Source organism: Erigeron canadensis, chromosome 9 (assembly GCF_010389155.1).
Source record: "Erigeron canadensis isolate Cc75 chromosome 9, C_canadensis_v1, whole genome shotgun sequence".
Lineage (NCBI taxonomy): Eukaryota > Viridiplantae > Streptophyta > Magnoliopsida > Asterales > Asteraceae > Erigeron > Erigeron canadensis.
In genome coordinates, this window is record NC_057769.1 from 6,927,417 (window position 1) to 6,944,000 (window position 16,584).

The following is a 16,584-nucleotide window of genomic DNA, read 5'->3' on the forward strand; positions in this document are numbered from 1 at the left end:
GTGTTCATTCGGGTTTATCTTTCATATCTAACATGTCAAACAAGTAAAATGAAATATATAAATTATCTTAAGAATAGTGGGTAGAATTGGTTAAACGGGGGTAACGTACGAAAGCTTAACAGCTTCACCAGTTACCCAACATGTCGTCCTCAACCATGTTGCCACCTCCAAAACAATACAATAATTGATCGACAACATTAGTCAAAGCTAGATTTTAATAAAATGCCAAATTTCACCAATATGAATAATGGCATAACACATTCAAAGAGTTTTTGAACAATAGTCCAAAAATCTATTAAGAAATTACCAGGTACTAACTATAATCTCATAAACTATATCAACTATAACCAACACAACAGCCAGATTCTCACGTTCTGTTTCCCTTTGAATTCATCGGCATTCATGATGTTTGTGGGGTTGGGGTTGGGGTTGGGGCTGGGGCTAGAGTTGGAGCCTTCTTTGCATATGATATTTTCATGACAAATTCTTGTGCAGATGAGCCGATTTTTGCTGTTATTATGTCCGAATGAGCTTGTAGCCACAGCTCCATCAAATTACGTAACTGCAGTGTGGGTACGACTAGCTTACCCATGCATCTAAGCTCAACCTACATGCACAAAAATGTGAGTTTCACTTATATTTATTAAAGTTATTATGAGATTATAATAACCAGAAAAGATGATTGTAGCAAAATGCGCATTAGAGGTAAGTGTTTGAATGTGCTTTGTTCAGAATCGTAATTGATCAGACACTCACATTTTTTCAAAATTATAATTGATCAAATACTCACATGTTCAAATACTTGACAAATGCTAATTTCTGAAATGACCAATTTGACTTACCTCATGTTCACTGGGAAGAGCCAATTTGTTCATCACCAGCTTTTGGATAATCGAAATAGGTACATTTCCATCACTGTAACCAAATCAAATCAGACAATGAGAACAAATATTCATTGCTATATATAAACATATAAATGCAGGCTAATATCCAAGTATACAAGTGATCAAGTACCAATTATGGCAAAAAGTAAAAGAATAGAAACATAAAAATGACCAACAATTTGAGTCAAATAAAAAAATTTACCTAAATAGAAAGGGATCAAAAAGATCAGTCGCCCAAAGAGTATTGTTAATGCTTACAGCCTTCTAAATCATTTTATACTTTACTCTTATTCCAGTAACACAATTTTGTAATAATCTATAATACACCAACTATTGACAGAGAATGAACAATAAGATGTATGCAGGTCAATGCAACATTGCAACCCCAACTTAAAACAAACCATTTCAACTCAAACCCATTTTAACCCGTTACCTCCCGCCTCTTTAGTCACCTTTACCTAAATAACTACAATCATAGATAGTTACAGAACATTAACAGAGTAATTAAACAAGGCTTATGTGTTGGGCATTGTAAATTTGTAATCGGTAAAGTAGTGGTCCTATCAAGTAGTATCAGAGTTATGGTTCTAACTTAAACGCGGACGACACAAGTGGCACGACGAGAGGTCATCAAGCATGTAGTGCAAATCCCATTATCCCCATAGGAAGTTGTAAGAAATTAAGGCATATATAAGCATATGGTTACTCACTTTATCACCAACTGGTTTGAGAGCCCTATATATTGGGTATTGTTAAGGGGTAAGTGTCAGTCCTAACTCCTATTATTATAAAAACAGATATAGTTTGTCTTAACTCTTAAGCATTAGAGAACACTTTGGGTGACTATCAACCAACTTGACACATTTCTACTTTACCCACGTGGCTGAGTCCAAAAAAAATTCCTCTTTTACCAGTGGGAGTTAAAATAAAATCCAAATCGACCCATTTTCAAGAAAATGGACTGAACTCGCAAAACATTATATTCTTAAATAAGTGAAATCAAGATATAAGTTCCTTTTATGGAGTTAACACAAATACTCTTGGGAGTTCTGTTGAGTAACTATGAAACCCCCAAAAAGTTCCCAAGTTCATATTCATGTGCACACCATGATTTTTTTAAGGTTAAAAATCAACAATGAATATCTGTGTTAATAAAATGGAAACGGATTTAATAGATCATACACAGTAAATTCTCCCAAATGTATTCGCTAAATCATTTATTCAGAAATGAGATATTCACCGTAACCACAAAGTTATCCTAACTATATTTAAAACATAAATTATTAATAGAGATCACAAGAAGAAAGAAAATTTTCTATTTAGCCTCAACCAAACTTGACTCTTACTAAATGTTAATTACTATAAAAACTACCTGTTTGGACCTTTGACCAAGTGAGTCCCATTGTGTTCATGGACAAGATCACTCTTTTCTCAGTTTTAAGTACTCCTATCAGATTACTTGAGTATTATGATAAATAGAAGAGCATCTAAACTAGTTTAGTCAAGGCCAAAAGGTTTGTAAAAAGCAAATATTTCTGTTTATTCTAATAATTTGGGCAAAGTACAGACATCAATGTTAAGCCAGAAAATCAATATGTACAGGGTCATGCAGATTCCTGTTTATTAATTTAAATTTCATTTGTCTTATTTCTAATTTGTTTTCAGTTTTCCCCTTCATTAGCGTTGTTGATTGATTACATTTAGGTCCATTTTATTTGAACTTCATACAAAAGCATTTAGCATCTTTCAGGCTCCCAAAGGTTTGTTTGCATCGATCCAGCTCCATCTAGATGAAAAAATTACCTATTTACGCATAATTAGATTACAATAAATGTACTTTGGTTGTTTGAGTTTCTACTTTTAGACAAACCGCAAAACCTAAAACAAGGCGTACATTTTCTTCAACAACGCTAGAATTATTACAAACCCTAAATCAAAGATTATAGTGTCGAACCAATAGCAGATATGCAGATATTCACAAATCACAACACATGGAGCTTTGGACATAAACAGCAGAAAAAGAAAACTCACTTCAATTTGACATAACGCCCTTCTATCTGGCGCAAGGGTTCCCCTTCCCTGAAAAGTAAAGTTCAAAATGAAACATGTATAAGTGACTAAAATAGTGTAATCCATTCCAAGAGGGTAGGTAGTAAGTAGAGGTGGCAATCTAGGAACATAAGAATGGATCAAATCCCGATCGTGTTTAATATTAGAAGGTTAAATAAAAAATTGGCTTGACAAGAAAATGACCGACGGGTCGAAGATTCAAACAAGTTGAAAGTTGCCCAAAGTCTCTGTCATTCTATTCATAGATTATTCTTCTGGTAGTAATATCGTTTCTATAATCATACTTAATGGTTTTAAGTATTAATGATCCATCAAAAATATAAAAACAGAGCCCCACCCAGCATGTTCTGCATAATATTATGACCTGACCCGTCTCAATCTGAACCCGTTTGTACCCAGGACTTAACCCACCCATCTTTCCACCTCTATTACTAAAGGTTTAGACTAGGACTACTGGTTTAAAGCCTAGATGGAGTCCTCACTGTTGTTCAAATGGCACCAATTGAAACCAAATAGGATATGTTCTTTTCTCACGGGCCATATTGTTGGTACCAGCATCCAAAATAGCTTGGGCAGTAGTGACACTTGAATCTTCTAAACCATTTGACTTGTTTTTGCGATTCCTCCTAAACTTATTAGGTTTTACTGATTCCGTAACCTCTTTATCATCTTCATTAATTAATCTCTGTAGCAGGTCTTTCCCTTTAGTTTTTTGCATATGCCCGTCACTTTTGTTGGTTAACGATGGTTGTAATTTGGCTATGGACCCCTGAGAAGTAAGTTTTGAAGATTTACTCCTATTTGCTGCTTCCACAAGATCATTCAAAGGTTTCCAGTCAACTTTCCCTTTCCATGGTTCACCACCTGTTTTTTCTTCCTCACTAGGAAGATGACCAAATGGCTCAGCGGTCAAAGAATTCTGCAAGTTTATTGTTATCTCTCATTAAGAATACAGATAGTTTTCAGAAGTAAATATAATGATCTCTGAGTACAATAAAATTAGATTTTCAGAAGTAACTATAGTGATCTCTGAGTCCAATAATATGAGGACATTATCAGATTTATAAGTGGTAATTTTGACCCAAATACCAGAAAATGGGATAGAATTTCCCTGTAGTGTTTTCAAAGTTCAATGATAACAGCCTACAAAACTATTTATTTAATTAAAGAAAATAGATTGAACAGGTAAAGTTTTCATAAAAGTTATCAATGTAACAATTTACTAAATTACAGTAAAGCGTTGGTGGGTAACCCAATCTGACCAGCTGTTTTCACTCGTACCAAAAAGTACTTGTTTACACCCAACTCCTTTGTCAGAATTGGAGGCAGTAATTTTGATCTATCATCTAAAATGGGTCATGGGTTATACTTTATCTCTAAAGAATCAGATGGGTTAAATGCCCCAAGTTGCTTAAGTGGGAACCCTACTATATCATGTAATATTTCTTTTAGATAGATATCAAACTTATAAGAAATCGACAAAAAGGATGTGACAGGTCAGCCCAATCAAACTAGACCAGACTTGTCTTCCTGTCCCCCCGCACTATAAGCACTCATTTTCACCTGAACCCATTTCGGAATCAGAGGCGTCAAGTTGACCATTACCTAAATGTTGAAATGGTTATAATTTTTTTCAAGTCAAACAGATTACATTCTGCCAAAAATTCTGTTGAGGTGCTTACAACCTCCCAAATAACTTCATAAAAAAAAATCAGTACTTCTAATGATAACTAATATATTACTTATTTAGCAAACTGAAAAGACGACTAGAAAGTGAATATGTGTCAACCAAAACAACCCAACCCTATCAGACAAGACCTGTTTTAAGTAGCACCAAAATGCACCCATTTTATCCCAAAGCCATTTGACACACTACACAGATTACACAAGCCGCCATTCTACGACCTCTCAAAATCATTAATCTTGTTTACCTGCTTTGAATTGTGACTGATCCTGTTTGATGTCTCCTGTGAACTGGAACTCTCTTGGCAATCTTCATCAGAGTCATCTTCTTTCTTAACAGATTTCTCAGCTGAGAAACTTGAACCACGTGATTTCTTCCTTGAAGTAACTCTCGACCTTTTTCCAGTCATTGTGGGTTGTGTTGACACTCTTGGTGTGCTGACTACTAGAGATGATAGTGATCTCTCTTTTCGCCTTGATGGTAAAGTAACAGAAGGCATAACTTCAGGGGCCTTCACCCTTCTCCGTTTATATGGAAATATTTTGGCCCTCACATCTTGTAAATTATGGTCGGGCCTGTTTAATGAATATCAAAGAAAAAAAAACTTCATTAATGTGATTGTCCATTACAATTCACATATATCATACCCTTTTATATCAATTTTGTTCAATGTATGATTTGATGCTGTAAAAAACCAATGGCTTCATCCCAAATGAATTTCACTAGCCTTCGCAGAGTCCAAGTGGACTATTGGTTAGAGGCAGCAATATCGACGCATTCACTTATGAATGGGTCTTATTATGGCTTGGTTTATCCGGATTTCCTTGTACTTTCACAGTAAAGACGGCGTATTAATATAGTTCTTGTATGGGAGGCTTTGTCTATGAACACCCACCACATAAACTTTACATAAACTAGCCCATAGTCACATTAATGAAGTTCAACTACGGAAATGAAGTGTCATTGGGATTGCATGCAGCACATGATTATGGGTAACATGAATAAAATATAATCATTATTTATGATCCTACTGATTTTCTTAATGAAATAGCAGATCCAATCGGTCAGAATTATGTAAAAGGATGCGGCCTAACAAGAATCTGCTACACTTTTGTCTAATAAAAAGTTAAATGTCAACTTCACTGAGCTATGGGATTCAGCTTTTTTAAGACAGCAAAATGCTAAACAGGTATGTACCTTATACCATATATCTATATCTATGAAGATTGCTCATGAGATATCTATTTGTTTTAAAGTATTAAAATAAAACAGAATAACCCCAACAAAAACTATGACACTGTGATTACACTGCTAATGGAAGAAGTTTAACAAAGGTGGTAAATTAACACGTAAAGCAGACCTGAAAGTATCTGAACCAGATAGATTAACTATATATGTTGAATTTGGTTACCTATATTTTACAGACTTGCAAAAACCTTCAAATTTATTTGCAGGCAACAGTCAACAAGCACATTGTATCTGACATAACTATAACAGTTAATAGAAGCATAGCAACAATATTTCTTCAGAGGGAGAAAGGGCACCTCAGCTTCTCCAAAGGTACGCAACCTAGATCGATATTGCATATTGGACAACATTCAAGTTCTTCATCTACAAGCTTTTTACGAATACATTTCCTGCAGACTGGATGATGTACAAATTGCATAAAGGTAAATAACATTTTCAGGAAGCATGTAAAAGAAATAAAAATCTAGCAAACGTTGAAGATACATGTTACTAACATAATAGCAATAACAAAAAAGTGATATCCTTGTGACCTAGCCATCTACAATGAACCCTATACCCTACAACTAAGTGTTCACATGCCCGCATGAAACAGAGGCATCATGTACTGATTTCGGTTCTTAAACACACTTAGACAACACAAGATCACTTTTTCATTAATCGTATTTCTTTTTCTTTGTCTAGTTGAAACCCTGGAAGCCAATTAGAAGACACAGAGTCGTAAAAAGGCTATATAAGTAGCATAAAAACACAGCAATCAAATGTCATACAAATATAGGGGAAACCAATACTCGGGGCAATCCAATATCATGCCTTTATCTTCAACCTCTGTCCTTTACCTCTAAATGATTCATACAACAAAATTACAAAAATATACTGCAAATTACATCTAGCAACATAAATTGAATTCAATCAGGGATAGATTGTATTGTTAAGGAGGTGCTTAATAGAATCTCACACATTACCAAAAAATCACAACTTTTTAGTACCACAAAAATCGTAAAAGTGATGATCGTACACATAACAATTGAAGCAATAATGCCAAAGCCCAGTGAAAAAGAACTTAACTTACACCTCATGATAAATTCCCATAGATCCCTATTTTTTAGTAGCATATCGATTATAGAATAGTGAAGATTCCACATCCAACACTTGAATAACATATATCAAAACCCCATGAAAAAAGAACCTAATTTAAAACCTAAAACATTCCCAAAAATCACAACTTTTTAGTACCATAACGATCATAAAGTCTTGATATTCAACAGTGTATATCAAGACCCCGCAAAAAAGAACTTAGCTTGGACCTCATACCTTGCCAAAATTCACAACTTTTTAGCGCCACATCAATTATAAAGCAATGACAATTACACATATAGCAATTCAAGTGAAAACCACATGATGAAAATGAAACTTTTTAAAAAACCCCAATTTAGACCTCATAGAATCCCCAAAAAATGAAAACAATTCAAGAGTATGTCAAATGACCCATGAAACAAGAACCTAAATTAGACCCCAAAATCGCAAACTTTTAGTACTATAACACTAACAAAGTAACCGAAAAACGATTACTTACATGTATGAAGACATTCAGGGATAGTAGTGGCATTTCTAAACAACTTATTACAAATCGGACATGTCATGCATGCCGCAACCTCAGCTCTCCTCACTTTGACCACCGGAGACATCTTAGCATTTCATCAAACACCTGGTGTGCATATTTAACCAATACCCACGTTACTATATATATAATAATATAATAATAATATACATGTAAATATATGCATGTTGTTTGGGGAAACACATGGAAGTTAGTAGTTAGTACCTGCATTTAACAGAATAATTGAGGGAAGGAGATATATATAGATATAGATATAGATATGTATGATGTATGATAAGAAAAAGGGGGGAATGTTACCTTGAATATGTGAAGATGGATATAATTGACGTTGATTATTATGTGATTAATTTGGAGATAATTAATAATATTAATAGATCATATGATATATTGTTGTTATATTTTGTGTACAGTAGTAGTAGTATTTGTGATTTTGTGTAAAATCGAAATCCAGAGATGGGAGAGAGAGAGAGAAAGAAAAGAAAGAAAGGCGTCGTACTTGTGAAAACGCTACTACTGTAGCATGGACCGAATAACAGGTTTATTTACCCTTTTTACTTTTTAATTTAATCTATTTACATTTATGGTCCTTGTAGTTTATACCAATTTCATTATTTGTTCCCTACTGTTTCTATTTCGCTTCATTATTTGGTCTAAAAAGATGGCCGTTAACTCGTTAAGTGATCATATTTGGTCTAAAAAAGATGGGTATCGTCCAACTTTCAACAATCAAAACTTTGGGCATTTATCCCTCATGGATAAGAACGAGTCGAATTAAGTCAGAGTTTCCATAACTTTAGGGCTTTAGGATTGTTTTTATTCACGGTTGCCTTAACAATAAATTATGGGTTAAGCATGGGTATAATACCCCAAAATACAAAGGTCTTCAATTTTTATATTTTGGGCTTAATATTTTAAATTAGACTTCAAATTTGTAAGTTACACTAGCTAATCAACCCGGGTTTAACCCGGGCCACTTAATTAAAAACAGAAAAATATATTGGATTATGTATGTAATTTGTTGTCAATACATTATAATTTGATATTGAGATAATAACATACTTGTAAAGATGAACATTAATATATAAAACCGGTTAGGGTGATGAAAAGATAAAAAAAAAATAAGTACCATAAATCAATTGTAGATATGAAATTAAAAATAAATAGTTAGAATAAAGTCGACCGTTTTTCGTATTAATTAAAAAAAGTAAGGTTAAAAAATGAAAAGAAAAAAAATGACATAAGGCCTAATATAAAAATAGTTTTTGAAAGAAAAGAAAATCTATTATGACATCATATAATTTTAAAAAATAGCTTTTAAAAAAATGTTGGAATGACACATAGGAAAAAAGCTTCTAGAAACAATTTTGTTTTATTTATATAAGAGATAGTATTGTTCCATAGTATGTAATGGAAGGCTCGACTAGCTCATAAAGCTCGTTCGACTCGTTTTTTAAATAGTCAAACGATCTTTCGAACGTGTCGATCCAAAAAGGAATTTTTCTAAGTTCGCTTGTATAACTATCCAAGTTCAATAACTCGGCTTGTGTTCACCTTGAGATCGAAACAATTAATCTCCAACTCGGCTTAAACGAGCTTGAGAACACCCCGGCTCGATTCTCACCCTACTTATAAGTAGGAGTATATGCACGAATATAGTAGTGGTAGCAGTTTCTAACAATTTTTTTATAACTTTTAGTTTGTTGTAATTTACTTTGTCAAAATGTATAAAAATGTTTAGAAAAATGATTATTTAATTCCATTATATTGTACGGGTATAATACTAAGGGGTGTTTGGTGTTGTATTTGCAAAAATTATTTTAAGTTTTTAAAATAAATTTTGTGGATTAACATTCATGTACATGAATCTTTGAAACTTAGTTTTCATATATTTTTGTACAAATACCTTTTTGATTATTTACATTGAAACCGTTGAGTCTCTCTCTAGTTTCTCTCTAGAGATCTAGATATGAGAGATTCTGGCATTCTTCTTCGGAGAAGCCGTTGAGATTATTTTTTCAAGGGTAAAGCCCTAGGCCGGAGGTCCTTAGGAAGCAGCCTCTTTACCTAAAATAAGGGTAATGTTATCTACATCATACCTCCTTCAAATTCGGGCGCTCGCCTGAATTGGGTACCGTTGTTGTTGTATCATTTACATTGAGAATAGCTATTATGCTTCCCTAACTTAGGTACTTTTAAAGGTAAAATAAGGGTTAATGTATATTTTCAAAAAAACTTAAGGATTGAAAATATACATTAATTTTACAAATTTGTTTTGGAAGCACGTAAGTTAGGTGCTTCTAAAAAGATGTATTAGAGTGCATTCTTGAGTTTTATTTTGAAGAGATAAGAAAAGAAAGGGTAAGAAACTTTTTGTTTTTGTATTCTTGAGTTTTTGTTTTAAAAGAAAGGGAAGAGAAAGAAAGGGAAAAATAGGAGGTTTTGATCCCAAAACTTTCTTGCCAAAAGTGGCAAGATTTTGAAGGAAAAGTGGTGAAATTATTATTATACCCTTCAAACTTATATAATTACTACAAGGCTATAAATGTAAAATTGTATCTTTTTATCCTTTCTTTTCTTTCCGTTCTAACTCAAGAATACATTTAACTATCAACTTTATTTTCTTTTCTTTCAACTCGAGAATGCTTATTTTTTATGTAATTATCTATCCTTTCTTCCCCTATCCAATCTTCTCCTTTCTTTTCTTTTAATAAAAACTCGACAATACAGTGTTAACGCATTTACGTTTTACAAAAGTATCCGATAATTACCGTAAGTCCAAAACATCCCACTTTCCCAGTATTTCCCACCCAATCACTATTCGGGGCTTTGGCTGTAGAATTGTTGATGATAGTAGAATATTTTATAGATTTTTTCGTTATATTTTGCTACTTTAGTTGAAGTGTAAAATCAAGGTACATTTATTAGTTGATAACATATGTTGTTTATTCTTGTGTTTGTTAATCAATAAATATTTTGTATTTTTCTTCTTCTTTTCTCTTCCTTTCTTCATACTTTTTTTAATACCTAATTGAAGAAACCCCCATTAAATAATATGCAAGTTTGCTACATGTTTGATGAAAGTCCCCAATGAACTTTTTTTTTTTTTTTCTTTATAGATAGATTATATTTAGGTTTATTCTCTGTAATTTAGGGTTCCTTATATAACCTCCGATTCCCATCCCCATCCCCATCAGGAATCGAGAATCTTGCGTTGTATTGATTAAACATATTATACTGATGCGAAAAAGCACTACCTCATTTATTAATATTTTTCAAAATCTGCAGCAGAGTATAAGGAGTGCAGAGATAAGATGAATAATGCTTCAGCAGGACCCTCATCCAAATCGGAGACTTCGTTAAAACGCAAACGTGGCGTTTTTCAGAAAGATTGTGAGTAAACATAAAATCCTCTCTGTCATATTTGTGGTCTATTTTTTGTTTGTGAATTTAACCGTTTCTTTTTTCGGCTATTGTTGGATGGAACAGTGCAGCATATGATGTATGGATTTGGAGACGATTCTAATGTAAGCATCAATCTTTATGTCAAAAGTTTTAATCTTTTGTTTTTATTTTAGGTCAATGTGCTTATCCTGTTAATTGTGGTGCTGTAATTTGGTATAACGTGTTTGAAAAGAACGCATTTATTTTGCGGGATTCTTACTTGACATGAACCTGATTTTGGGTACTGGTTGTTCAGCATAATCATAACCTAAAGTTGAAGTTTTTTGTACATTTATAACTTGCATTGAAGTTTATGCGAGTGAGACAGCTTTGTACAAGTGGAAATTTAGATTAATAACTTACCCTTTTTCATTATCTAGTATCCTTCCTGTACTAATTTATGCATACGTCAGTTAGATCACGACTTTAGAAGCCCATAACTTACATAGATAGCAGAGTTCATTGCATTATTGTTATAAGTATAACATCTATATATAGTTCATTAGTACTAGGGAGATGTTGAATAGTTTGACTGTTAGCAGTCTATGAATAGGTTTTTTCATTTGCCGATCATATTTGATGCTCTAGTGGTGGGCAGATCTTACGGTGCCTTCCTGCCTTCCACAAATAGCCTGAAATTGTTAGTTAGAAACTTGTTTATTCATTTTGCTATGGTTTTTTGAACCATGTCTACATGGACAATAGAATTTTACATTTTTGAACTTAGAGGTAATATACTAATATAGGGTTTGTTTTTGGGTATGACATGATCTTGTTTTCTGAAATTCCAGCCATTGCCTGAGACTGTTGCTCTCATGGAGGACATTGTTGTGGAATATGTGACAGATATGGTAAGAACCTATTTAATTTTTGTTTTGTTATTCCCAAGTTAAGTATTTCCTCTAGGATGCTCTTCTACAGCTCCCAACGAGTGGATGAAGGCATGCAATCTGTCCTTAAAGAAAAGATATACAATGCCGTGTCTTTAAAGAAATAATATACAATGCCGTGTCTAGAAGTGGCCAATGGGTGGGTAGGGCGGGATTGGATACCTGATTGAATTGTGTAATGGGATATGGCTTCTTTTGAAGAATCAGTTAAAATGAGTTATGGGTCAAAGAGGTAGGTCACCATTGGCTAAAAACAATCACATTGTCAGGTCACTGCCAGTTAGATCCATAGTAACGATAATTCATACAGAATACTTGGCCTGTCTGGATAATTTTGGCAAGTTTGCCCAAACCCTGACAAACTAAATAAGTTATATTTGTGTGTAATTGTAGGTTCATAAAGCTCAAGATGTTGCATCAAAGAGAGGAAAACTTTTGACTGAGGATTTCTTGTTTTTGATCCGGAAGGTACTCTTTATCCTTCAAATTATATCAATTGTATTCTGTTCTTTGAAATAGCTTTTGGTTAATCTTGCCAGATGATTGTAGATGTATAACTACTATTTGGCATTATAATGTATTTATAGGACTTGCCAAAGCTAAACCGGTGTACAGAATTGCTGTCGATGAATGAAGAATTAAAACAAGCAAGAAAAGCTTTTGACGTGGATGAGGAAAAGCTGGCACAAGGAGATTGATCAAATAGTCTAGAAAGTAAACCTTGTGCAGTTGTTATATCTGCGAGGTGATAAACCATAACATTTCATGTAGTTATCCTAGCAATTGGAGTATTTTAGTAACAAAGAATGTAGGTTTTGATGGTTATGTTTTCTTCTTTCTTCCTTGTAGTTTTAGTGTTGCGTAAAATATAAACATGATTATGATGTCAGTTATCTGGGTCATGTTACTGTCAATGCGAGTACCTTCCAATTTTTTCCCCATTGACATACAAACTTACTCAGAGTTGGTTTGTTAGTATTATTATTTTTTGTTCTAGTTAATTTGTAGTGTATATGTCAAGGTCAACTGAGATATTATGAATACATAGTCATGTATATGATAAATTCTGCAAATCATAAACCAACTACTCGTACAATAATTAGCAAATTGGCAGTAGTGAATGCAAGCGCAAGACAATATTTGCATTTCAGCCTGGTTTTCACAATGCAACAACCTGGGTATATTCATATGATCTCTCTTCCCTTGGAGTTTCATTTATATTTTGAGGGATGGGAGTTGGAGTTTCATTTATATTTTTGTGATGTATAGTCCAACATAACTGTTTGGATACATATGAACTTCTTGTTATTGATTCAACCCTACACTACCCGATCTGATCTTACGTATTTTAACACCTTATCCAACTCCTATGCCCCACCCATTTTGCCACCACTATCAAACTTTAATGACAGATATCGAGGGAGGATTTGCAATGATAACTGCAGTTGATTTGTAAATCTTCACGGTTCAACATGGTATAATTTTATTTGTAAGAGCATAGAACAAATGTTAATGACTCTGTGCATTCCATGAACACATTCTTGGTTTTCAATGAAATAACTGATAATGATTGGGGGCAGAGAAACTGCGTACCCTTCTGCAACTTAAGGTAAAAAGTAGAGTTGGAATGGGTTGGGTAAAGTATCAAAATGGTTTCAGGTCCAAATGGGCTGAATTAAATATTGGCTAATATGACACCACAGAATTGGGACGATCCTTTCCTTTGAGTTGAGCCACTGGACACAGTCAGGTTTTTCTTCCCACAAACTATAGCTATTGGAATTTGAAATTTTCGATATTATTTTGGGTCATTTGGTTTAGAACTTAGAAGTAACTGTGAAGGCCCAATCGTGCAGGCTTGAGGAAAGATGGAGCTAACTTCAGCTAAGCTCGTTGACGATAGTTGCCTCTAATTTGTCAACAGGTCCTTAAAGTTTTCACTATAACATTGACGCATTTAACTAGTCTAGAAATGTTTTAATTTTTTTCTGCTTGTTCATAACTAAAAAAATAAAGTTCGGTTATGGAGCCTAGTTTAAATGGTTTCTCAATGATAAAAATATGACACACTTAAAAGTTTAAATGGTTTGTCAATGATGTTCTTTTTTCAATTTCAAGTTTGTTTAAATATTTGAGATTAAGTAAATTTGTACTGCCTTGCACTCCTTCACTTGCTTGCCTGTAAAGAAAAGCAAAACCTTCCAAACCTACATATCTATAACCCATTTTCACAATCAATCTAATTAGTAATTATGACCACCCTCACCACCACCTCAGGCAATCGTAACCTAAAGAGTACCACCATTCATGTCATGGCATTGGACGGAATAGTCAACGTGAATTCCCTCTTCACTGTCGGTCTCTTTCTTGGTTTCACAGTCAACCCCATGGACCGAAGCTACACCCTTGTTGACTCATCTGACTCATCATGCCTGGCGGCTTCTTCTGTGGCTGAAAATCTTGTAGCATTCCATGTATATTCCTTTAGTTCCTTTCTGTTTTCGAGTCTTATTGCTGTTGGCCTTAAACAAGCTATTAGGACCGCGAAAGATGGTGATACTTTTGTAGAGGTCAGTGAGGGGACCATTGCTTATGTTAACTTGAGGGTTTTAAGAGGTGGCATCTTGGCGTCGGCCGCTGGATCAGTTTCTGGATGCTTGTTCTTGAGTATTGCGTTGGTTTATTTGGTTGAGATCAAGCTTGGGAAATTGGGTTGTTCGGATTGGTATGGGCTAGTTGCTATAGGACCATTGGTTGTTTTGGTCCCTTTGGCACTTGCTATTTATATATGTATTGTGTTACATGCGTTCACTCGTTAGTTTACTAATGCTTAGACCCGCGCGATGCACTTATGAACTTAAATAATATCTTTAGTATTAATTCAAGATTGTAAAGGATATGATTGACTTGGATTAAATTCACGGTGGATTCTTTGGTGATCTGCCCTTGCAATAGGAATATGATTTTGATTAATAAATTGTTTGATTTTATTGTAGCTTGGTTCAATAAGCAAGCAAAGTAGAACACTTTCTTTTTTCTTTCAACGAGTGAAAACAACAAAAGACTAGATATTGTCATACGCTCGAGCCCCTAAAAATATATAATTCCTACTTTTACTTTTATTATTGTTCCTTTTGTTTTTCTTTTGTCCAAAATATTCAAAATGCTTCTGATGTTGCTGTTTTCTTTTTTCAAAACAAGATTTATTTATTTTTTCTATATCTTAAATTTTCATTCATTTTATTTTGTTATACATTTTTTAGAACAACTCAGTGTTTTAAATACCGATACATATCAACACCGTATACTGATCGGTCGTCTAGTTCACATAGCCTGATATATTGTCAAGTATTTTCACTATTCAGTACCACCGGTATTTTATGGTATTTCTGGTATTGTAAAACGGATTTTTTATTTTTATATTTTTTGAACTTTTTTAAAAACCATTTTTATGATACTTTAAATTTATTTTTTGTTGTTATAAACTTTGAAACTTATATTTTGTTATCAAATAGCTATTTGGTATTATTTTAAAGTAAATTATAATTTTATTTTGACTATTTTTATTAAATTATGATAAGTTTTGTAGCATTTTTTAATAAAAAAAAATAATAATAAAATTAACTATATTAGAACGGCTTCCATATCTAAATTTAACAGTTCAAATGTATACAATTTTAAATTTATAGACAATTGGTTGGTGTAAATTACGGAATTTATTTTGTATCATATAAAGACGAATATCTTTATCTTTTCTTTATCTTTATCTTTACTCCCTTATAAAAAAAATAATTTTTTTAATTTTAGGTAATTTTACATTTGAATTATCATAATTACCCTTGACTTTTTATGTTTTGCCTTTAATTAATTACGGAGTATAATTTACACTCTAAACCTTTATTTTAATAAGCATTTATCTTCTAAAAATTTCCACTATCACAATTACATCAATCTACATCACTTGACACCGCCACCAATAGTACCATCACTGACACCACTAGACCGCTTTCCCCACCACTACCGCTACCGCCGCATTACGCGGGTACCATACTCGTCTAAATAATCTGATCATACAAATGTTTGGATATTTTTTAATATTTCCTTTTGAAAAAAGCATTTATGCAGTCCATATTTCCATTTATATATGTTAAATGAAATATTTAGAGTTTCACTTAACATGCATAAATTTTTATATTAAAAGTTCACACCTTAATTTTATGATAAATGTATAATTATTTGATGCACCTTAACAAAAATTCTTAATACTTTGTTTGAAACCCTTTATATATTTATAGGTAACAAGACTATAATTAATAATTTTATGATTAATGAGTGACCTTAAATATCTATCGGACCGATGACTTTAATTTGATTTTCACTTATTTATCCAACTGAAACGATACCTGTATTTGGTTCGACTAATATAAATATCTGATCATTAGATTGAAATAAATCATCAATGATTTTTGGTCAAAGTGATTAAGCCAAACAATGAATAATAGGAATGTCATTAGTTCAAGTTCTACGTATATTGAAAAAAGTTGAGGGGCATGGGGTTTTCTTTTATATATATGACGGGTTTCTAGCAGTTGGTTTAAAGATAATTGAATTAACTAATAGGCCAGTATTAATCTTAATTTGTCGAGAGATGATGTTAATACAACATCTTTTAATAAACTTATTACACAAATACATCATGTACTTGTATATTCTGTTGTAATACTTGTATATTGTGATAAATTGATTTTT

General features: G+C 33.1%; 3 protein-coding genes across 4 annotated transcripts; 2 read left to right on the plus strand and 1 right to left on the minus strand.

The window, feature by feature from the left end:
• Nucleotides 1-49: 49 nt before the first annotated feature.
• On the minus strand, nucleotides 50-7,991 carry LOC122581168 (E3 ubiquitin protein ligase DRIP2-like). The gene is made up of 8 exons (XM_043753334.1): nucleotides 7,802-7,991; nucleotides 7,460-7,591; nucleotides 6,183-6,282; nucleotides 4,886-5,213; nucleotides 3,437-3,873; nucleotides 2,916-2,963; nucleotides 843-915; nucleotides 50-607 (listed from the first exon to the last, which is right to left on the minus strand). Exons 2-8 carry the CDS (start codon nucleotides 7,569-7,571, stop codon nucleotides 401-403), a joined length of 1,305 nt encoding a protein of 434 aa, XP_043609269.1. The 5' UTR covers nucleotides 7,572-7,591; nucleotides 7,802-7,991; the 3' UTR covers nucleotides 50-400.
• Nucleotides 7,992-10,293: 2,302 nt separating this feature from the next.
• LOC122581175 (transcription initiation factor TFIID subunit 13) lies at nucleotides 10,294-12,774 on the plus strand. 2 transcript variants are annotated; one of them, XM_043753342.1, is made up of 6 exons: nucleotides 10,294-10,416; nucleotides 10,790-10,894; nucleotides 10,991-11,028; nucleotides 11,737-11,796; nucleotides 12,229-12,303; nucleotides 12,423-12,774. In XM_043753342.1, exons 2-6 carry the CDS (start codon nucleotides 10,816-10,818, stop codon nucleotides 12,531-12,533), a joined length of 363 nt encoding a protein of 120 aa, XP_043609277.1. In that variant the 5' UTR covers nucleotides 10,294-10,416; nucleotides 10,790-10,815; the 3' UTR covers nucleotides 12,534-12,774. The 2 variants fall into 2 exon arrangements, with proteins under 2 accessions (XP_043609277.1, XP_043609279.1); XM_043753344.1 differs by having other exon boundaries at nucleotides 10,793-10,894.
• A 1,313-nt stretch (nucleotides 12,775-14,087) lies between these two features.
• On the plus strand, nucleotides 14,088-14,830 carry LOC122583117. Its single transcript, XM_043755551.1, has one exon. It carries the CDS (start codon nucleotides 14,088-14,090, stop codon nucleotides 14,652-14,654), a length of 567 nt encoding a protein of 188 aa, XP_043611486.1. The 3' UTR covers nucleotides 14,655-14,830.
• Nucleotides 14,831-16,584: the final 1,754 nt, after the last annotated feature.